The sequence below is a fragment of the Conger conger genome, chromosome 1, assembly GCF_963514075.1.
Source record: "Conger conger chromosome 1, fConCon1.1, whole genome shotgun sequence".
Lineage (NCBI taxonomy): Eukaryota > Metazoa > Chordata > Actinopteri > Anguilliformes > Congridae > Conger > Conger conger.
The window spans coordinates 27,358,193-27,381,571 of record NC_083760.1 but is presented as its reverse complement, the minus strand read 5'-3'; the positions used below and the strand labels follow the sequence as shown (position 1 = coordinate 27,381,571).

The window sequence follows — 23,379 nt, the reverse complement described above, 5'->3', positions numbered from 1 at the left end:
ACAGATCAGAAACACTCTTCAGGAGGCATATAAAGATTTATCGGTAACTACTCTCTGCAGAAGACTTCACAACTGATCTACATGGCTACACTGCAAGATACAACCACTAGTTAGCTGCAAAAAGGATTGGCAGCTTAAAGTTAACTGCAAAAAAGTACCTAAAAGATCCTGCAGAGTTCTGGAAAAAAACCTGTGGAGGCTAAAAGGAACTGCCCAAGTACCAAACCCCCCCTTCATCTGTGAAACATGGTGGTAGGGGTGCTATATTGTAGTTTGGACATGCATGGCTGCGATAGGTGCTGGCTCACTTGCGTTCCTTCATAATGTAACTGCTGATTGTATCTTATCTGCTCAAATTCATTCAAATGCCTCCATACATATTTGACGGTGCTTCATCCCACAGCAAGGCGATGATCCCAAGCACCAGTGCTCTCTTTCTTCTTAATGACAATCTAAACAGTTTTCTTTTTCAGTGAACCTATTGTTTAGCCCATGTCTCTGACAGATTTTTGTATATTTCTCACCCACATAAAGGCTGCCTTGACTGTCATTGGCACAATTCTGGTACGCATGTTGACACATGCCAATAACAGCCAAATGCAATCAAAAGCATATAATCAAGGCTAGATACTGAAAGCTTTCTTACACCTGCACCAAGGACTAGCCTAATCAGAATCATCTGAGAAGGCAAATGTCCAATTACTTTTGGTCTCCTAAAATGGGGGGACTATGTATAAGAAGGGATGTAAACCCTACATGGATCACATGGATACCCAAATAGAGTAGAGTCAAATACCCTCAAATTAAAGGTGATAGTCTGCACATTAACCATATATTAATTTCTTAATTTGAAATGTGCTGGAGCATGAAGCCAAAGGAACAGAAATTGTTCCACTGCCAAAGTAGTTACTGCACTGTATATCATGTGCTCTATATCATGTATGAACAATCTCATCTTCCAGTACAATAATATCAGTGCCAGAAAAAACTGAGCATTCCTTGGGGAGAAACACAATTGACATGACAGTTCATGTATTATGAAATGTATCGAGTGATAAATGTAAAAGTGTTGACAATGAACACTAGAAGCCACAGCAATCTGATGCTTCAGCTGCACTTCATTCTGAAAGCTCTGCTCCCCCTCCCCTTGCCCCCCAACCACACCCACCGCTCATAATTCCCAAGTTCACCTATATCATTTTGAACGTGGCCTGCAGCTATTTTTCTACGTATAAAAGAGGCTTCCTGACTTACTTGCTTGTCTGTCGTGGCACTCTACGGCACTGGGCCGACGGTCTGTGATTGCAAGTTTGGACGTGAAGGTAAATATGAAGTGCCACTTGTTACTTTATGTAAAACCTTCCTCCATTAGTTTCTGCAAACAGGTCAATCTCCTTATGTGCAAAAGAGGCTTCTTGTAAATTGAGTTTTATAATCTTAAGATAACATCAGAAAGCCGTAAAGCTGTTTCTGTCAGAATAATGTTGGTTCGTTTGGTGCTTGTTCGTTTGCAGTTTACTTACAACATGTTATATGTTCATTTTAAGGGTGTGACATTTCTATAGACTATGCAAAAAATGAATGATATATATACTAAGAAATATATGTATAGCCTGTCAAAGGTTAAATATCTCTATTCTCCATTATCCATTTTATCTGCTAAAAGATCATTGGTTCTCGTTCACAAAATGTGGTAAAAAAATGCATTACCTGGCATCAAATGTAGAAAATAAGTAACTAGTATTATGCGGCACAAAGGTTACCAAGATAGTATTGTGTTCTGTACTGCTGCTTTGAATTACCATTCTGCTGAGCTGTACATTGCTATCGCATATCTTGCACAGATGGTGTAAACCAGATGGCAAATTACAGGTGGCAGTTTGACTTGAGGAATTTGCATTTCTCTATAAAAAAGGGGATATGTCCATGAAAATCTTCCTTCCCAGGCTGGTGTTGTGAGGATATACCTGTATACCACTGTTTATGACACCTGTAGCTATGGTATGAAGGAAGAAAAATTGGTGTAATATGTTTATTCCAGACAATTTAACTTAGCCTGGTTTTCACCAGCCTCTTTGCTGTTGGTAGAGAAGTAGTCTGACTAAAAAGTATTGTAACTCTCCTTTGAATAGGGTAATGCAATGATTCACTATCAAATAGACAGGGCTCTGAGACTGCTGATGTCTTAATAAGAAGCACTGTAGTAGCACCATTGTAATGATGGTTCTAATTTACTTGCAATTGTTTCTAAATAGCCAATAAATGCTACTTAGCTAGCTTATGAATAGAAGTGTGGTATGGTTTTAACTGACAATTTATGCAAAGAAAAGCTTGGTTTGATTAAAGTGCTGCAAGTTAAGACTAGCACACTATGTATATAGAGTGATCTGCGTGCATAGTAAGTAAAGTGAGCTAGGTCATTCCATGAGAGTCCCGATGCAATACAGACTTAGAGCCAATGGTACATTGACAGGTAATTACCTGAATTGCTTTTGGAACAAATTTGAATCTAATTGTAATGTGTCTGCACAGTCAATGTGCTGGTTAGAGTGAATAAGAATGAGTTGATTTCATATTTCAACTTTCTAATCATGCTCAGTTTGCTTGCTTTTAACTGAATCTGCAGAAGATTTTTTAACACATCAGTCCTCAGCAGATGTTATTTTATTCATAAGGAGGAACACCAATTCCTATGTTGCCGTGCTCTTGATCATTTTTTAACTAGTCCTTTCAACAATGGATGGAGATCTGTGCTTTTTAAAACACTTCATGAGTCATCTTTAAAGACACACCAGGCATCATCTCCACAGTTTTTTTGTTGTCCCATTTCGTTTCCGCTTGGATTGATTCCTTTTTTTACAATCATATAAAATGACTTTATGATATTCTTCACTTCTATAAAATGCTACCGCGATCACATGCAAAGGTCTCCTGACACATTTATTACCTTTATATTATACTTGAAAATCATATTTTAATGTTTATAATATTTTAATTGAAAATACATTTTTTTAACCCTTTTGTAAAAAATTCCCCGCAACTATGTTTAATTGGATGGCAAAGTTTGTGAAGAGTAACAGGTTGTTTCTTCATGCAAAACATATTTGGTGTTTAAAATTCAATTAAGCTGCTTTATTTGAGGGGTTTTATGACGGCGGGTCATTTTTTACCCTTAGGACAAAGGAAGTATACAGAATGTTACGACTACACAAGGGTTAGGCAATAGCCACAGGTGAAATTGTTTCTTCCAGTTTCTTTAATAGTGAGCTGTATGAAAGTCAGCTACTGGAATGTTCTTTTTTCGTAACACAGAAGACCATCTCATGACATGAACTGCATGCTCTGAGCCCACTAGGAAATGTGTTGTTACCTGCATAATAAAAGTGCGATGGTGTATGCATAGAAAATATTCAGCTCAACCCCTAAGTGCCTTTTTAAACACAGGCCTTTCCCCCTTCTGGCAGTATAGTTCCTTTTTATAAAATGCTATACCCAAAAATGAAAAAGGCAAACATGTTGACTCTTGAAGGGCTTTCTGTAGAAGGTTAAACTGGGGAAATTGAGAGACATTTTAGGTTAAGTAGGAGGAAAAACAAAACAAGTTAAAAAAAAGCCTGGCATCAGTTTGGTATTTTAATTCCAGTTTTGAGAGTATTATGCAATGCCTAGTTACACACTATAGCTCACCTGCCAAAACATGTACAGATCACTAAAGATTGACAGGCAAGTTTTTTCTATCCAAAACAATCAACAATACAGGTTATGAGGCTGAAAGAGGATCAAGTTGCATGGGTAATTTGTTTGTTCCCCAAATTACATGCTATTCACCCTACAACATTTTCCCAGGAAGGACTGTGGGCGAGACTCTTTTTAGACAGATTAAATAACAGTTTACAGGTGTGTCTCCCCTTGACTTCTAACTTCAGATTACTGAAGGTAAACAGAATAGCACTTTTAGAAATACCCACACAAACTGGCTGATTATATTTGGCCACATAGCCCTACACTGGCTATGCGGTCCAGTGCATTTCAGTCCTACTTTGATCCTCTGTGAGTTTAGTTGACGTACCTGGTTAAATAATGGTATGACAGGATAATTATACTCACTTTCTAGATCACCTTACAAAAAATATTTTGAAATTTGATATGGGATATGGTATGCTGAACTTGCCAGGAACAACTTCAATAACCACAGACTCTTGCACGACATTACCATTACAGGTTCACTGACCATGACATCATCCTAATACCTGTATTGCATTACATGAATTACAGCCTCACTTTAATAAAATGTACATTATAGATGGATATTGTTTAATTATAATAATAATAATTATATATATATATATATATATATATATATATATATATATATATATATATGTATATATATATATATATATATATATATATATACATATACATTTTTTAAAATGCATTGTTCACAGATCTGAAGTGGAAGAATGCCTCCCCCGGGAGTATGTTTGAACATCGTGAACGAACGATACAAGAAGGATGGGCGTGGCACTGCGGAAAACCCAGACAAGTTCCTGGATCAGGACTTTGAGTATCTGCGTGAATACTGCCTCATCCGGGGCATGAGGTACATCGATGACATGTTCCCCCCGGACAGGACCTCCATTGGTCCAGGAATCCTGACCCCTGAGGAAATGGAGCGAGTCGAGTGGGTGCGACCCGGGGTGTGTGAGAAATTAAACATTTTTTTGTCTCTGTGGAAAAGGTCAGAGGTGATGTCAGCCACAATAACCTGATGGTCAGCTCCTCCCATTTATATAGTAGGCTAGTAGTACTCTATATCGTAGTAGTAGTACTCTAATAGGCTCCCGATAGGTAACAGGATGCTTCATCACAGTTTATGAATATCCAAGAAGCGTTGTGTCCAACTTCAGTATTGGGCATCATGTGCTCATGGCCTTGTCCCTTCATGACTCACATTGTAATGTTTCAATGGGAGGCAGACAGAAATGTCAGTGTTAGCAATAAGGAACATACCATCTGATGAGCCCCTATAATCTGTGTTATATGTTTAATTCTGAGTAATGTACTGTTCTTCTGTTAATGGTACTGATGAAGCTGTGTAATTTTTTATCTTGCATTATTATTATTATTATTATTATTATTATTATTATTATTATTATTATTATTATTATTATTATTCCAAATACATATATTCCAAAACTCATATACCTGGCTTTCCTTACAGAAAGCTGTGCAGGACCCTTATCTATTTGTTGATGGCGTTTCAAGATTTGACTTCTCTCAAGGAGCAGTGGGTAAGATGTTTTGCAGCTATTTTTGTTGTTTCCATAATAATTTGTAGTCTGTTTAGTTGTTTTAATGAAAAGTTCTTAATATAAAATGCAGAAGTGGGATGTGACCATCATTGCTGGTTTCCAGAGCCTTGTGCAGAGTATTTCCTATAAATAATTGAGAATTATTCAATGCCATTTACAGAGTTTTTATTTGTCACTGAATTTCTCTTTCTTGTTCAGGTAATTGCTGGTTCTTGGCCTCAATTGGTGCATTAACATTCCAGCAGCATATACTGAAAAAAGTGCTGCCCACTGACCAGGGATTTCAAAAGGACTATGCAGGGATTTTTCACTTCAGGGTAAGACAGTCATTTAAATGAACTCACACAGATATGCATACAGATGTACACATGCAGATTCATATTTACACATGCATAAAGGCACACATGCACAGACATTTATATTTTGCACATTTAATCCAGGATTACTGATTTACAGAATACTGGTCCAACTGGTTATCCTCTACTCCAATAATGAATTGACAGTGTTCCAGGAAATGGTTAGTCTTGGATCTGAATCAGTCCAGAAGGTTTTGGACCATAAATGCAAAATTTCTTCCAAGTCCAATGTGCTGTCCTCTACAGAAATAATGCATTGATAGAGTTCCAATAACTGGGTAGTCTTGAATCCGGATCAGTCAAGGTGTTGGACAATGTTCACCGTAATTCTTGGAAAGGACAAATACATTGTCCCGAGGAAACATCCCCAGACACTGTGATTTGCAACAGATTCTGGCCCTTGCAAAAAGAGGGTCTAGCTGCTGCCTATGAGAGTGGTGAGACCGATGTGGCCCACACTTAAGGTCTTCTCATGAATTTAGCTTGTACCACCACCCTGTCGTGGCAGGCAAGGAACTCACAAAAGTCTACATTCCCAGTACAAGAACACACCTTGGTGAACAAAATCCTCACAATTGTCTCTTTTTTGAATAAGTTGGAAGTCAATGAAATTGCTCTGAATGTGCAATGTAAATTAATTCCAACATTACTGTAAAATAATGAACATCCATCCCCTCTCCCCTTCTTAGTCTAACTGATTATCCACACTGGTTATTCCTAAATGCTTCTATCGGGTAGTGAATGGGTCTATCTGAAAGTCTCACTGCCATAACTCAGGAGTCCCCCAGGGATCCATTCTTCACGCCTGTCTGTTTTTCTTATTCACTAAATATCTTAGCTCACCTTCAGGTGCTCGTCCTACAAGTTCTGTACTCCCCCATCCAGAATCTTTTGCCCTTGGGAAGGCTCTGGTGCCTGTATCTCAGACCTCCAGAAATATTTGTGTTATCCTAGATCAGAAACTACCTTTCAACTACCTATTGTATATAGTAACCCGATTTTGTCGGGACAACATCTACAAAATATGTCACACATGTTACCCAACTAATTATCCGGTCCGTTGTGCTAGACTGCAACTCTCCTTGCAGTTGCCGCAAGGTCTCTCCAGCTCATTCAGAAAGCTGTGATATCTCACCTACAATCGGTCAAAATACACAAATGTCATTCCTTTCCTCATCTCCCTTCAATGGCAACTGGTGGTAGTCCAAATAAAATACAAATCTCTAGATCTAGCCTACAGTTCAACGAGAGAAATGACATGTTACCTGTAGTCGTTTGTAAAACCTTATTATCCCACCAGGCCACTCCACTCTGCATTGCCTGGCCACCTTACTGTCCCTAAAGGGGCCCTCCATTTAATTGCCTCTGTTCTCTCTCCTGGCCCCACAGACACTCAACCCAAGCCATAATCCTGTGTCCTACATTATCAGCTAACAATGTTCTCATTCTCACATATGCACCCTGGGGCCAGACGTGGACTGGGAGCTACCGCAGTTGCAGTTTTTAGAAAAAGCATGTGTTGAGTGATCCGGAGAACAAGGAAGCGTAGGTGGAAAATAGCGCTTATAATTCATTGTTAAGGCAAGCATCAGCTGATCATGGCATGTAGCTGAAGCAGAGACTATTCAAGATAGTGTTGATGGACAATTAGACAGTTGTCATTGCCCTCTTATGTTGTGGACTGATATTGTGGGATTACGTTGTTGACATCAAAGCACAAAAGTACCTGGAAGGATTTTCAATAAAGCTCCTTAATGCTTCGCAAAATGTTTACTGTATTTTGGTTTAGTATTGCCATAAACTTTTGCAGAAAGCCAAATTTTATTTAACTTTTCATGTTTTCCAGTTCTGGAGATTTGGAAAGTGGGTCGACGTTGTGATTGATGACAAGCTGCCGACACTGAATGGGAATTTCTTTTTTGTTCACTCAAAAACCCCAAACGAATTCTGGCCTGCACTGCTGGAGAAAGCTTATGCCAAGTAAGTCAACCTGTGATGTCTGGGTCCTCCAATGACTGAATTATGAAAATGTCATCAACGCATTATAGCCATACTATATAACAACATACCAGGTAGCACAATGGTGTGCCCCTCTTGGCATCATGGGATGGAGGGTATGTGTAGGGTTGCCACCTGCCATGGATTCACCGGGACTGTCCCGGATTTTTGTTGTCTGTCCTGGAAAAGATTATGAAACGAAATGTCCCGGGATCTAAGTATGTCCGAGTGTTGTATACGTTAGTATTGCTTAATGAAATGTAGACAACGTATCCAGTGTTCGTTCCTAAATGTAATGTAGCAAATGGTTCAGAGACGTTATTAACCTTGACGAATTACACTCTTTATTTTTGTAATGAAAGAGGAATTGGCACCAAGCATAAGGTAGTTGCGCACCACATTTCTTCAGGCTCACGCACCCTCGAGAGCGATTGACAGCCCAGCTTACTCAGATTGCCAGCTTCGTATGTGTCCAGGATTTTTACAGGACTGAGGTGGCAACCCTAGGTGTGTGTTCTGTGCCAATCTTTAGTGAGCAAACACTGAATGGTGTAGTTACAAAGGATGTATATTTTGTGGTTTGTAGAGTATGCGGTTCTTATGCTGACATGAATTCTGGAGATGTGTCGGAGGCTCTTATGGACTTCACTGGTGGGATCCACATGACGTTCCAGCTGAAAGATGTTCCATCAGACCTGTGGGCCCTCATGCATCGTGCTGCCAAATCAAAGTCTTTAATGGGCTGTGGCACTCCGCAAGGGGTGAGTGCTTGCCAGCCAAAACTGGCAGGACCAGACCATAAACCACAGGGAAAAATATGGAGGGGTTTATGCTGGCAACTCAAGACCACTGCTGTTGTCTATATTTATTGATAAGCTCATACATGTCACTGTATTATTATTAACTTTTATTGCGGTCTTGTCTACGAGCAGACTAATGTTAATACAGCTGAATAGCTGACAGATATGGAAACCACTGAAATCAATCATGCACGTTAGTTATCAAAAATGGATTTGTCTACCACTGCCCTTTGGGAAAGTTGTGTGAGAAATGTAATTCCTTTTGCAGGAAACATCGGCCAACACAGTGCTGCCAAATGGAATAGTACAGGGCCATGCCTACACAGTAACAGGAGTGACAAAGGTGTGTGTAAAAAAAATCTATAATAATAATAAGAAACTTTTATTTGTATAGCACCTTTCATACATGGAATGTAGCTTCACATTGTAACAGATTGAATTAGAAAAGCAGAGATAAGTAAATAAATAAATGCAAAAATAAAGGAATTATATTCAAGTTAAATAAAATAAAATAAATAAAGATATAAAAGTGCATAGATAAAAGCCTTAGGGTACATGAAAGAGAAAATACATTAAAATTACCTAGATTACATTAAAAAGTCATAAAAGAGTAATGTAGAACTCCATCTGCAAGTTCCATGCTAGTGGAACAGTCTAGTCAGATACGCTAGGTGCACAGGAAAATAAGCATTAATAATTAATAAGCAAAAATAAGCGTTTTGAGAAGTTTTAAAAAAATGTTCACAGAGCTTCCATCTTTGATGTGTCTGGGTAGTGTGTTCCATAGTTTTGGGGCATAATAGCCAAAGGTGGCTTCCCCACTCATTTTGTGCCTTTGGGTGTGGTAAGACAATCTACTTTGGGAGTGGTTAAAAGGTACACCCCTCACAATGTGAACTGTAGAGTGAGGACATTTCAGTACTGCCAGTGGCATATACTAGGTAAACACAGTTTATTATTTCCTGTGCAGGAGAAAAACTGTATCTCATTGTTTTAGAATGTTGTTTGAAAGATGTGAAAGTGAAGACCTTAAATCTTCATTTAAATGTAATTTGCATATTTTTCAAGAGGAAAACTTAAAGCAGACATACAATATACTTACATCTCTCTTGGGGTGATTATTTTTTGGTCCAGGATAAATAAAGAGTCCTCTGGGATTTGTTTGTACAGAATGAGCAATGGAGGGCCCCTTCTGGTATATTGTGAAAAGACTAGACCTGTAGCTCAGAAGGTGTCTTCATTGATTACTTTGTGTACTTCTCTGAGAACTCCCCAAATTGAGTTGCCACCAGACTGCACCAACATATGAAAGTAATCTTTTGTGGGTTTTTCTGTTTCTCATAAATCTCCGTTTAAAAACCTCAGTGGATCAATCTCTGAATTATGGAATCAAAATGAGCTGCACCCCTCCACAAACAGAAAACATATGATCGCTTGGAGTTTGAGCCTGGACAGATGTTATTAGTGTGCTGTGGTGTGATGTTTGTGCTAAACCAGATGTGACGGGCGTATAATGCTGTGTAATTGGATGCTGATACAGGTAACGAGCAATGGCAGACCCGTTAACCTGGTCCGGCTATGGAACCCATGGGGCGAAGGAGAGTGGAACGGAGACTGGAGTGATAAGTAAGTCCTCTGACCTCTGACCCTGAGACCCTACACTGATACCCTACCTTTCTCGCCAGTTACTGCATAACGTTCCACAAGAATGTGACAAGGAACCTTGCCTGTAACCCGGCAGTAGTAGGGTCTAATCCCCGATGTGGCATCCTAAATTGTTTATGTAAAACATCTGACAATCTGTAAAAATGATAAATGAGTAATATGTAAAAATGTTGCGTGGAATAAGATATCTACAAGTGAATTTCTTATTCTTCTTCTTCCCTGTATATTGTGAGCTGTGTTCAAGATTTTCAAGTCCATATTTAGTTTTGTATCTGTAAACAGAGGAGTAGATCTGTTCTTTCTTGCTTTCATGATAACTTCTCTCTGCATGTATGAATACACTGGAATGAACAAAACAAGCCCAAGGGAATTCTTTGCTAATATTCAAATTCCAAATCTCTGGAACAGGTTCAGTCAGGACACGTCATCACGGATTAGGCATCTCTTACAGCCTAGTCATCCTACCTGTCCATTTACCTGCAATACATGGTGAAACATGTCCGCGGTTTCACTGATATAGCTGCTAGTCATGCAAACACTGGCTTGCCATGGCTTGATCATTGCACAGACAGGTATACAGGTATACATATACAGTACAGTACTGTGCAAAAGTCTTAGGCACCTGTATAACATTCTGTACAGATAAGATTCTTTCAAAAATAATTCAATGAAAGGTCCTACATAAACCTACTATACATTTTACATTACATTTTAGTAATTTGGCAGAATAGTTCAAAACTGAATCAAATCAATATTTTTTGTGACCACCCTTCGGTGTTAAAACTGCATCACTTCTCTGAGCCAACGCTGTCCTGTAGTTCTATAAGACAAGGAGGGAGGTTGTTCCAAGCATGTTGGAGAACTTGGCGCAGTTCTTCTGCAGACTTTGTTTGGCTCCCTGCTTCTGATCTCAGACAGCCTTGATCAAGTTTTTATGTAAAACGTAGTCAATTGCTTACAGTAATATGTTACTTAAAAACATTTTTTATACAAAAGTGAGATAAAATCTTTTGGAAAATGAATATTTGGAAATCTCAAATGTATTTATACTAACACACACAAAAAAATAAACATATATATAATAGTCTAGGGTGCCTAAGACTTCTGCACAGTACTGTACTTCAGATACCTTTCATAGACTCCATTGTTCTATAGTTTTTTTATGGACTGGTTGACTAATTTGTGACTGATTTGTTTATTGATATGCTGTTTATTTTTACCTATCAGCTCCCCGTTGTGGCAGACCTTGAGTGCGAGTGAGAGAAAACAGTGCTTGCAAGTAGACGACAATGGAGAATTCTGGTAAACAAGAAAACTGAATTAAAAATGTTTGTTTGTGCCACATGTGGCTCCAGTATCTCAGAAATAGTTGCTCTCCTGGGATTTTCAGGTAATATGGTCTCTTTTTACAGAGTTTACAGGGAATGATGCAATAAAAAAAACAGTGAGCAGCAATTCTGTGGGTGAAAACACCTTGTTAATGAGAGAGATTAGAGAAGAATGGGTTTTCAAAAGCTGTCTAAAGTAGCGGTGTGCAGAAGAGCATATCTGAACATACATTAAAGCAGATGGGCTATAGCAGAAGAATACCACAATGTGTTCCCCTACTGTCAGCTAAGAACACAAAGATGAGGCTACACTAGACATGCGATCACCTTAACTGGACGATTGACTGCACATCACAAAGCTTCTCAAACTGGTTCCACAAACATGACAGTTACTTCAGTATACTTCAATGGTCTGCACAGTCCCCAGATCTCAATCCAATAGAACACCTTTGGTATGAGGTGGAAATGGAGGTATGCTGTACGAATGTGTGGCCATAAAAAACTGTGTGATGCTATTGAGTCAGCATGAACCAAAAGCCCATGAGGAATGGCTCCTTAAATCCACACCGTGAAGAATTTAGACTATCCTGGATAAAAATCATATCTGGTACTAGATATACGTATATGCCTAATGAAGTACTGTAACATCTTTATGTGTGCTTGTCAGCCAAATAATGGCACACATCGCTGTACATTGGTGCTGCTGTATTTACATTCTTGTTAAGACTAATTTCATGGGCCTTTCCCTGTTTTGTGTTTGAGGATGTCCATGCAGGACTGGTGTACCTATTACAAAAGTGTGGATATCTGCTGCCTGTGTCCTGACTTTCTGGATGCTTCCGGTTCCTGTCACTGGACGTCATCCTTCCATGAGGGCCGCTGGGTAGCAGGGACCACTGCAGGCGGTTGCATGAACCACAAAGGTGCCCAGAATCTCTGTTCCTTAAAGTAGCCACTTTCAATCACTTTCAAGTGACCACTACTGTGGTTGTTCAGTGCTGTAGTTAGTAATGAATAGAACACAAAGAACAGGTCGGCAGACAATTCTTGGTCATGTGTTGTATGACCAACTCATAAAGAAATTCCACATTTATTTGTCTCTTAAATTATCCTGTTTACTGCATCTCAATTTCTGCAGTTTAGAGACCAACTTAGTTGCTATAACTCATTAGCAAATACTACGATTCTGTTCCTCAATTACTGCTTAGTACAGCTGTTTAGCTGCCATAACCTAGTAAGCTCCTGAAACTGCTACTTGCATGTTAGATTTTACTTGTCTGTGTGTCCGTGCATGTATATGTGTATGCGTGTGTATGTGTGCACATGTGCATACTGTATGAGTGTGAGAGAGAGGAGCGAAAGACTGAATTGGTTTTCTCGTTCATTGCAGATTCCTTCTGGATCAATCCTCAGTTCCGGATCAAACTGGACAAGTTGGACGAGGACTGCGCAAGTAAGCAAGGACCCAACAACATGCTGGTGTCTCTTCTGCAGAAGCCTGACAAGAGAAACCGTCGCCTGGTGTCCAGCCTTCACATCGGTTTCTCCATTTTCGAGGTGGGGAAACTCGTCAGTATTTGACACGTGCCGTTTGTAGGCTTTTATTGGGGCAACGTAGCATAGGGGAGACCTGCATAGTGGTTAAGCTACATGACTTGGAACCGTCATTGGTTCGATCCCCGGTGTAGCCACGATAAGATCCGCACAGCCGTTGGGCCCTTGAGCAAGGCCCTTAACTCTGCATTGCTCCAGGGGAGGATTGTCTCCTGCTTAGTCTAATCAACTGTATGTCGCTCTGTATAAGAGCGTCTGCCAAATGCCATTAATGTAGGTGTAGATCCAAAGATATCTGACCATTTTGTGACTTCATGCAGTCCTTTACGGGTACTCACGCAATGTGATAATAAATCTGATCCTCAGTGTACAGTGTCCTGCGTATACATACATTTTTTGTGAATTCTATTTTGACATGAATTTTTAAACACCGAGTTCTTACTAACTGTGCAGTAATACCTGCTTTCTGTCTGTACATTTTACAGGTGCCACCAGAAGTAAGTAATCTTTCTTATCCGGTACTTAATTAACACTGTTTTTAGTAGTTGGGAGGCATTCATGTCAAGTTATTTACAGTAACCTCTTGTACTGCATGACAGTCACTGTTTGTGATTTTTTATTTCAGTATCAGGGGAAAAAGGGCAAATTCCCTGCTGCTTTTTTTAGCTCCAACCAGCCGGTTGCACAGACAAAAAATTACCTAAATGCCCGTGAGGTGATGGAGTTCTTCCGCCTGAGACCTGGAGAGTACATCATCGTCCCGTCGACCTTCAGACCCAACGAGACAGCCTCGTTCATCTTAGCCATCCTCTCCAAGAATGAGACGCACATCCAGTAAGACTCGCCTTCTAACTCCCTCAAAAGGGACATTCATTTCTTACGGATTAACCCTTGTGTTGTCTTAAGGGGTCAAAAATGACCCGCCACTATGTTTAAAAGCAGAGAAAATTCCCTGAATTATCTTTTTTCAACTTGAAATTAGATTTTTTCATGCGAAATAGGTTTAAAATTAAATTAAGCTGCTTTATTTTAGGGGCAGAATGTTAAGACTACACAAGGGTTAATATGATTCATTTTGGCATCTTGGTCCATTGGAGACTGTACCTGTGTTGTGGCGATCAGCCACAACATTAAAACCGCCTGCTTAAACCAGTTTTTTCATGAATGAAAAAAGCTTTAAACTGTATAAACTTGTCTATAAACACTTAATATTTAATTATTTGACATGTGGACTTATATAGGCAGATAATTATAAGTGAATTGCATTCAAAAGTTAAATTTGTTAATGAAAATGGAAATCTTGTATGCTCATTGGGAGGGAGGGTGGGAGCTCATGTAAAAAAAATAAAAACCACCCGCCATATTTAAAAATGCATGGCATCTTATCCTACATCAGTTTCACCCTTCTTCCCTCCATTGGAATTACATGGTACTGCATGTGGTGAAACTTATGTAGGAATAGATCCCATGCATTTTGAAATATGGCGGGTGGTCTTTATTTATTTTAAACATGATGTATGTAATAATAATTGCACTTTTTTAAATATTTTATTTCAGCGAAAACTCCTCTGTTCAAGGTGTCGAGATTCACAAGGTCTGTACAATTGCGTGTCTGCTGCTTATACACAATGCATGAGTTCAGCGAGTATGCCACCAGAGTATTGTTATGCACTTTGCTGAAGCAAGGAAGACTACTCTTGATTAAAACACATTACAACACATTACAAATATGAGGAAATTACATTGCATTGTGCCTTGGACATATTAAAATGTTTATCAAATCAACATTCAATATTGATTCAAATTGCATTGTGTTTTGCCTTTCCAGCCTACTGTCAATGAGAACATTATGCAAAAAGAGGCGGGAAGGGGGAAGACTGAAAATAAATTGTTCCGCCAATACTCTGATCAGGTGGGTGTTTAACTGCTTTGCGAGATTATTTCAATGTTTGATTTATTCCCAGTGTTAATGTTTAATAATGATCAGTGAAAATGTATGATCATTTATAACTGAGCCTTTCATTGTTTTCTTTTGTGAAAATATGTGTAAACGGTTCTCAGTCATAATGGATTGATAATAAATGATTACAAACCTTTGTTGTCATTGCCTGGGCAGTATGAGGAGGTCAACGCTGAGCAACTGCAGAGACTGCTGAATGATAACTTCCTCAATGGTAAGATCTGGGCGTATGGTAAACGTAAATGTCCCGCATTGATGCAAAGCGCCATACAATTGATGTTGCTCATTCACCCATTCGTACACTAATTCTCACTAATGGCGATTGGCTGCCGTGCAAGGCACTGACCAGCTCGTCAGGAGCATTACAGGGTTAGGTGTCAGGTATACTTCAACACACCCAGGGGGGATCAAACCAGTGAGTGCAATGAGTGTAGAACTGTGGCATATAAATCTCTCATTTACCGTATCCGTCAAATGAAAAAAAGACAGCAATGATGGATGAATGTGTGCATGTGTGCATATTTAGAGGCATATTTTGGGGCAGCCTGTAGCGTAATGGCTAAGGTACATGACTGGGACCCAGAAGGTTGATGGTTCAAGCCCTGGTGTAGCCAAGATAAGATCCACACAGCTGTTGATCTGTTCTTAATTGATCAACAAAAGAATACTACCTTGTGCAAAGTATACACTCAGTGAGAACATTCTTAGGTATTTATTAGATGTATTTTTTCTGCTGCTGTAGCCTATCCACTTAGAGGTTTGTCTTCTGCATACCACTGTTGTAATGCATGCTTATTTGCTTTACTGTCACCTTCCTGTCAGTTCTGAGACACTCAAACCAAACTTTCTGGCACCAACAATCATTCCACGCCCAAAGTCAATTAGATCATATTTCTTCTGCATTCTAACATTTGGTCTGAGAAACAGCTGAACCTCTTCACCATGTCTGCATATGCATTCATGCATTTAAATGTGCAGAAGTCTTAGGCACCCTAGACTTTATTTATAGTCTTAGGCACCCTAGACTTTATTATATATATGTTTATTCTTTGTGTGTGTTAGTATAAAAGAACACATTTCAGATTCCCACATATTTATTTTCCAAAAGATTTAATTTTACAGAGACATTTTTGTATTTAATTTAAAAAAGTAACATATTACTGTAAGCAATTTACTACTTTTTACATAATAACTTGATCAAGGCTCTCTGAGATCAGAAGCAAGGAGCCGCCCAAAGCCTTGTGGCAAGTTCTCCAACATGCTTGGAACAACCTCCCTGTTGATTGTCTTAGCCAACGCTGTCCTGCAGTTCTATATCTCAGAGAAGTGATGCAGTTTTAAGGGTGGTCACAAAAAAATATTGATTTGATAGGGTTTTTAACTATTCTGCCAAATTACTCAAATGTAATGTAAAATGTATAGTATGTTTATTCAGGACCTTTCATTTAATTATTTTTGAAAGAATCTGTCCAGAATGTTATACAGGTGCCGAAGACTTTTGCACAGTACTGTATATAGCGCCTTTATCCAAAGCACTACAATTGATGCTTCTCATTCACCCATTCACACACACTCACACACCAATGGCATTTGGCCGACATGCAAGGCACCAACCAGCTCATCAGGAGCAATTCAGGGTTAGGTGTCTTGCTCAGGACACTTTGACACACCTAGGGCGGGATCAAACCAGCAGACTGTCAGACAGCTGCTCTTACCTCCTGAGCCAAAAGTCCTCCTGAGCCAATTTAGTTGCTACCACATGATTGGCTGATTAAATAGTCGCATGAATAAGTAGATGTACATGTGTTCCTAATAAAGCGCTCATTGAGTGTATATTCCTTTGTCTACTGTGTTGTTAATTACGTATTTATTTCCGTTTCAAGGAGTCAACTCTGGGGGCTTCAGTCTGGATGCCTGCCGGGGGCTTGTGGCGTTGATGGATGTATCCTTTTTTCCTCGGGCAGACTGTCCATGAAAGCATTGGTTTTTGGGGCATGATCGGACAGTTTTGGATTGCGTCCTGTCTGTGTTCAGTAGTCTGTACCACCCCCTAGTGGTGGAAATTGTAAATTGTTCCAAGATGTTCACAGAACTTTTGCGGCTGCTCTGGTTGATTGAGAGCCTGCAGTCAGCTGTGTGAGTTATGTAGTCCTCCCTGCAATAAATACAATGTTCAGATGGCAGAATGCAGATTAAAAAGAAGTTGGGGTTGACAGCTAGCCCTTCAGAAAAATTACTGGGAAGTAAAAAATACAGTAAGTCGAAGGCTTATTCTCTTAACCTTCAACAGCTGTCGATTACAGGGACATTAAATGGCCAGGAATTTATCCGTTTGTGGAAGCGAGCCATTCAGTACAAGGTATTGCGAAGAACAATTTGTTAAACTTTTAATTTTATCCTAAACCTAGAGTACCTTTATCAGTACATTAACTTTTTTTTTTTTTATATTTGCAGGAAATTTTCTTCCTGAAAGATACTGACAGAACAGGAACTCTGTCTTTGGGTGAACTAAGGAATGCTATCGAAGCCTCAGGTAACATTTTGTCGGAAGTGAATTTTAGGTGAAATATGGGTCATTTCCGAATCCAACCCCTCGTTTAACGTTTGGCACTCTGAATACCAAACACAAGCGTGTCAATTGTTAAAACCCTTCACTCATCCAACATGTAAAATACATGTATTTGATTTAATCAACTGATTATTATCAAAGATATCAATTATCAATTAAATCACCAAATTCTTTGATAGATAGAGCAACCTGTTGGATCAACCTTGATCAAGACACAAGATTAAAATTAAGGAATTTATAACACAGATCCTTGTCAAATCTAGAGATGGGTTTAACTACCTGAAAACAATGAAGTTTACAGACATAGACAAGTAACAGTCACAAGAGAAATAAATGAAAGGAAATACCAAACCACAGCTTGTTTCCTCCCAAAATGAGTCGCAAGGAAGCCAAAGTCAATGCTCAAAAACCCCAAAACAGCCAAATATTCCAAAGTGACCAGGCATGAAATGTAGAATGCCAGACCAAGGTGTAGGACTTCCAACTTCCAACTCAAAACTAAAGAAAGACCCTATTTTATTTTATAATCTGAACATAATTGCTGTATTTATTATTAATCTTTACATGTGTAGCGTTAGAAATGTAAACAGTTTAGACTGTGGGTGTAATTCCAATTTTAGGAAGGTCTAAGAGATTAAACCAATGAACTGACACCGCAATATCTCAGAACTGTAGAAATTGCTGATAGAACCTGTTTTTTTCCAGATCCTCATTATATGTCGATGATCAAGCACATCAAGCACAATGATAATGCACAGTGATTAATATGTTGTTTAATTAATGATCAATCAATCAGCACAGTATTTAATATAGTCATCAATCATAAATGCAGTGTTTAATGTAGTGAATAGATCAAAAAGCAGTGTTTAATGTAGTGATCAATCAAACAGCATAGTGTTTAATGTAGCAATCGTATGCCCTGTATAGTGATTAACATAGCAATTTAAACAAACAGGAATAATTAATGTAGTGACCAGTCTAATAGCACAAAGTTTAATACAGTGGTCAATAAAACAACACGGTGTTTAATATAATGAACATGCTCACTGCAGTGTGTAATACAGTGATCAAGAGCATAGCAGGGTTTAATACAGTGATAAAATATACATCAGTATTTAACATGACGATGCAAAACACAGTGGTATTCAATAATGATCAAACGTGCAAAACTTAGTTATAAAAACAGCACAATGTTTAACATAGTGGTTGAGCAAAGAGTAAAATGTTTAACCCTTGTGTAACATTCTGTACACTTCCCGGGTCAAAAATGACCCGCCTTCACTAAACCCCTAAAATAAAGAAGCTTTGAAAATTGAATTTTAAACTCCAAATCTATTTTGCATGAAGAAACAACCTGTCACTCATCACAAACCTTCAGTTCATTTAGGGGCTTTTCTCTGCTGTTAAACATAGTGGCGGGTCATTTATGACCCTTAAGACAACACAAGGGTTATTGCCTGAGAGGTCACTTTGAGGGTGGGGTGTTGTTTTGATGGGACCTCGAGCTGTAGTTTTGAATATGAATAACTAACGTTGATGATCACATAATTTTGGGCTGTTGTGTTTCTGCCCTCAGGTCTCACGGTAAGCGATGACATTCTGAACCTCCTGGCCTTGCGATACCGTGGATCCTCTGGGGACATCTCCCTGGAGAGCTTCATCTGCCTCATCCTGCGTCTGGACTGCATGGCCAGTGAGTCTCATCTATGTGTAATACTGGCCATTGCCACAGTGATCTCACCAGGAACCAGTCATGCCTCACCCAAACCCCAAAACAGTATTTTCCTACGATGAAAAACGTAAACGAACAGAACCAATATCACAAATGGATGTCAAATTGGTATTAAGTTGATATCATTTTTGGTTTGGAGAAAATATATATCTTTAGCAATGGGACTGTATTGGGGAGAAAGTGCGGTGTTGGTTGCAATAAATGTATTTCAAATTATATATTTTCATTGAATATGTATAGATATCGTAACTTGTATAGGTATTGTTGTTTTTATTGGCTGGTGTATTGTTGTATTCTAGCTGCCAACTGTGGTATGCTAGTTTAAAAGTTGATTGTACTCTTCAAGGGTTCTGAATTTCTGCATGTTTACACTAGGACTCGGAACTGTACTGTCCTCTCAGGTCCACTTTTGCACTTGTTCTTGTGTTTGATTTGCACTTTGTTGTACGTCGCTCTGGATAAGAGCGTCTGCTAAATGCCACGTAATGTAATGAATATTCAAAATAAGTTAAATGTTGTTCTTAAATGTGTTTTATCTACATAGTTATAACTGTGTTAAAAGTAAAACAGATTACTACTGCACCAAGTTTTGTATCCAAACCAGTAATGAAGTCACGTTTTATTCACAGAAATATTTAAGAAGTTGTCTGACAGCCAGGGAGTTGGAATGTTCCTTCGGGAGTCAGAGGTAATTCCGTTTAATTTTCTGTGATACTAGTTTATGTGCATCTCCAGTAAATCATTGTTTCATTTACACTCTTGTGATGGGATTTGACCATGGTATTGGAATAGCTGCAGCCTTTTTGTTGTTGTTGCTGTCCAGATGACTCCTATAGATGTTCCTAGCCACTGGCACTGCAGCAGACAAAACACTATACTGATGAGCACTTTATGAGCAGACACATTTGTCAAATAAACCAGCAAACATAGCAAGGGAGCTGACACAGGCATCTATCCAGCCATCCATCGTCACCCGCTTATCCAGAGTCGGGTCGCGGTGGCAGTAGGCAAAACCGGGTATTCCAGGTGTCCCTCTCCCCAGCAACGCATTCCAGCTCCTCCTGGGGGATCCCGAGGCGTTCCCAGGCCAGGAGAGATATATAATCTCTCCAGCGGGTTCTGGGTCTACCTCGGGGTCTCCGCCTAGTTGGACGAGCCCGGAAAACCTCCAAAGGGAGGTGCCCGGGAGGCATCCTGATCAGATGCCCGAACCCGGCTGCTTCACACTCGGCTGCAAACCGCTCCAGTGTGTGCTGAAGGTCACGGTCCGGTGAAGCCAGCAGAACCACGTCATCCGCAAAAAGCAGAGATGCGATTCTGAGGTCACCAAACCAGACACTCTCCTCACCTCGGCTGCGCCTTGAGATCCTGTCCATGAATACCACAAACAGGACAGGTGACAAGGGGCAACCTTGGCGGAGTCCAACACCCACTGGAAACGTGCTTGAGAATGCGGACACAGCTCTCACTTTGGTTATACAGGGACCGGATGGCTCGTAACAACGGCCCCGGTACCCCATACTCCCGCAGTACACCCCACAGGGTTCCCCAGGGGACACGGTCGAAAGCCTTCTCCAAGTCCACAAAGCACATGTGGACTGGATGGGCAAACTCCCATGACCCCGCCAGCAACCCCGCCAAGGTAAAGAGCTGGTCCACTGTTCCACGACCAGGACGGAAGCTACATTGCTCCTCCTGAATCCGAGGTTCGACCTGTCGGTCGGAGCCTCCTTTCCAGCACCCCAGAGTAAGCTTTCCCAGGGAGGCTGACGAGTGTGATACCCTGATAATTGGAGCACACCCTCCATCTATGGCATCTATGAAGGCACACACAGGCATCTATGAAGCCTAATAGACATAAGATTGAAATATGATATCATATTTAATTGCACAGAAAGGTAAAGGTTAAAATCATCTATTGTATGTTCTATATGAGTGGCTTCATATCATATTGTTGCCCACATCCACCACCGCGTGTGAGTGTGCATGTTTATCTACATTGAAAGGGAGAAGTCTGGTGGATACTCTTAACTGTCAGTCTAATATCTGTGTCTCTCTTGTTTCAGTGGATGTACCTCTGCATGTACTCATGAGCCAAGAGCCGCAGCTCAGTTCAAGATTCCATCTGAGATTAAGAACCAGAGTATTAATCATCACATGACACTGGGTGGCGAGTTCAATGAGGTCAACTAACAAACCAAGTCTAGCTGAGTGAGATAAGATTTGTAAGCAAATGTATTTGGCAGGGCCACAAGCTATCACTTTTATCTATGTGCAAAACCAAGAGCCTCCATGTGTTTCCGACGGTGTTTCCGACGGCTTTTGCCATTAGAATTGTAACTTGATAATCAACCTTTCCGACATAATGTGCTCAATCATGGTTAACATCATGTTGTTGTTTTTTTCATTTTGTGAATTGCAATTGTATCCAGTTGGTTTATAGCATATTTAGGCCATTTGTATAAACAATGCTTCATCCTCTCAACTAATTTAGTACAAATTAGGAGCTCTAACTTTTTATAGACAACAAATTTTATTTTTTATGTATATACAACTTGTTTCTATTAGGAAAAGTAAAAAAATAGAGCCATCAAAACTCACTCTTATACAAACAGATGGTAAAACGCCATAGTTAAAAATAGTTTAAAATGGTGAGCATATCTCTAACCTGGAGAAAATCATATTGCATAATCATTGTTTAGGCCCTATTTCAACATTTGAGGCACAGAAGCATTCTTCTTATAATCATTCTTAACTATACATTTGATCTGCTACTATACAAGTAACATTAATGAATGTCTGACACCAGTATGCATTTAAATTAAGTAGATTGTTTCTTAACAAGCAGTGGATTGCTATGGATTACAAAATATTTGAACTGGTTCATACAGGTCACTTGCTGATGATAGACAACCCACTCTAGGGATCACGGAGCGTTGATGGAGTTATATGGTCAGACGATATCTTCTGGCAGATCATATCTTGCATGTCAATTACTTTTTGGTGGATTTATATGGGGTGACTTTTTTATATTCAAATCATATTCATTTAACCCTTGGGTTGTCTTAAGGGTAAAAAATGACCCACCACTACGTTTAATAACAGAACCCCCTAAATAATCTTTTTTCAAATTTAATTTTGACAACAAAGTTTGTGATGAGTGACAGGTTGTTTCTTTATGCAAAAATAGATTTGGGGTTTAAAATTCAATTAAGCTGCTTTATTTTAGGGGTTTCATGAAGGCAGGTCATCTTTTACCATTAGGACAAGGGGAGTATACAGCATGTTAAGACTAATGGTTATTTCATAAGTGGGAGTCAGGAGATTAAGAAATTTACATTGTTTTTTTTTTTTTGTATGTATTGTCTGGTATAAAACCACAAAACTAGAAGGCAGGTGTGTCTTTATAACCCGGTGCAGTTTATCACCCAGTTACCATGAGGCATTGTGTGTGCTTACAGGTAAGCAAGCCCAACTCTGCCCAAAAAAACAGTACACTGAATCTACTACAGATTCAAGACAAGTAAAACAGTTTTTTGCTGTTGAAACATGGCTGTCATTGCAAGTGTCAATGGGAATAGTCAGCTATGACATTGATGTTTATTTTAAGTGGAATTGAGGTGTAAGGATTGGCTGAAGGCATAAATAAATCATGTGCCAATGAAGGATTGATGGTGAAAGGGGGGCCTGGAGCTGCAAAGCGCAAGTCGCACGTTAAAAACGGTGGTAGGGCGGGACATCCACGACCACGTTATTTGCAGAGTCTGCGGATTACGATTTGAATGATGCAATGTTTTATTCACACAACAGTTGTGCTAACTGTACCAATGACTATGGCAGCAACTCCATAATTCTATGTTGAAACTAATGTAACCATTTTATCTTCTATTGTTTTCTTCTTCTTTTTTTTTACTTTTATATTGGCAATTGGGGTTTGTTCATTAAAATGCATAGCAATAGTCTGTTTCCTGTGTTTTGTATCATAGCTGTGTTTCACAGTGTGCACTGCTATAACACCCTGAAGCTCTGAAACACTGCATCACCCTTCACCACGGTACCGTCCTATGGGCTACCATTGCACCACCGTTCTTCACTGTACACT

At 39.4% G+C, this 23,379-nt stretch overlaps 1 protein-coding gene across 1 annotated transcript; it reads left to right on the top strand.

Annotated features, from left to right (window-relative positions):
- Positions 1-1,267: 1,267 nt before the first annotated feature.
- Positions 1,268-23,236, top strand: LOC133134735 (calpain-1 catalytic subunit-like). The gene is made up of 22 exons (XM_061251078.1): positions 1,268-1,322; positions 4,449-4,700; positions 5,225-5,294; positions 5,514-5,632; positions 7,518-7,651; positions 8,256-8,430; positions 8,738-8,812; positions 10,010-10,095; positions 11,362-11,436; positions 12,225-12,385; positions 12,853-13,019; positions 13,502-13,513; positions 13,642-13,850; positions 14,574-14,610; positions 14,845-14,928; positions 15,133-15,190; positions 16,860-16,918; positions 17,267-17,335; positions 17,431-17,509; positions 19,122-19,238; positions 19,907-19,965; positions 21,344-23,236. The coding sequence occupies exons 2-22, from the start codon at positions 4,464-4,466 to the stop codon at positions 21,368-21,370; spliced, it is 2,109 nt and encodes a 702-aa protein (XP_061107062.1). The 5' UTR covers positions 1,268-1,322; positions 4,449-4,463; the 3' UTR covers positions 21,371-23,236.
- The last annotated feature ends 143 nt before the right edge of the window (positions 23,237-23,379 follow it).

Coding starts and splice junctions, on each gene's coding strand:
- LOC133134735 (XM_061251078.1), top strand. CDS start 4,464: ATGCCTCCCCCGGGAGTATGTTTGAACATCGTGAACGAACGATACAAG. Junction 14,611..14,844: donor AAGGTGTCGAGATTCACAAG/GTCTGTACAATT, acceptor TTGCCTTTCCAG/CCTACTGTCAATGAGAACAT. Junction 16,919..17,266: donor GGCTTGTGGCGTTGATGGAT/GTATCCTTTTTT, acceptor AACCTTCAACAG/CTGTCGATTACAGGGACATT.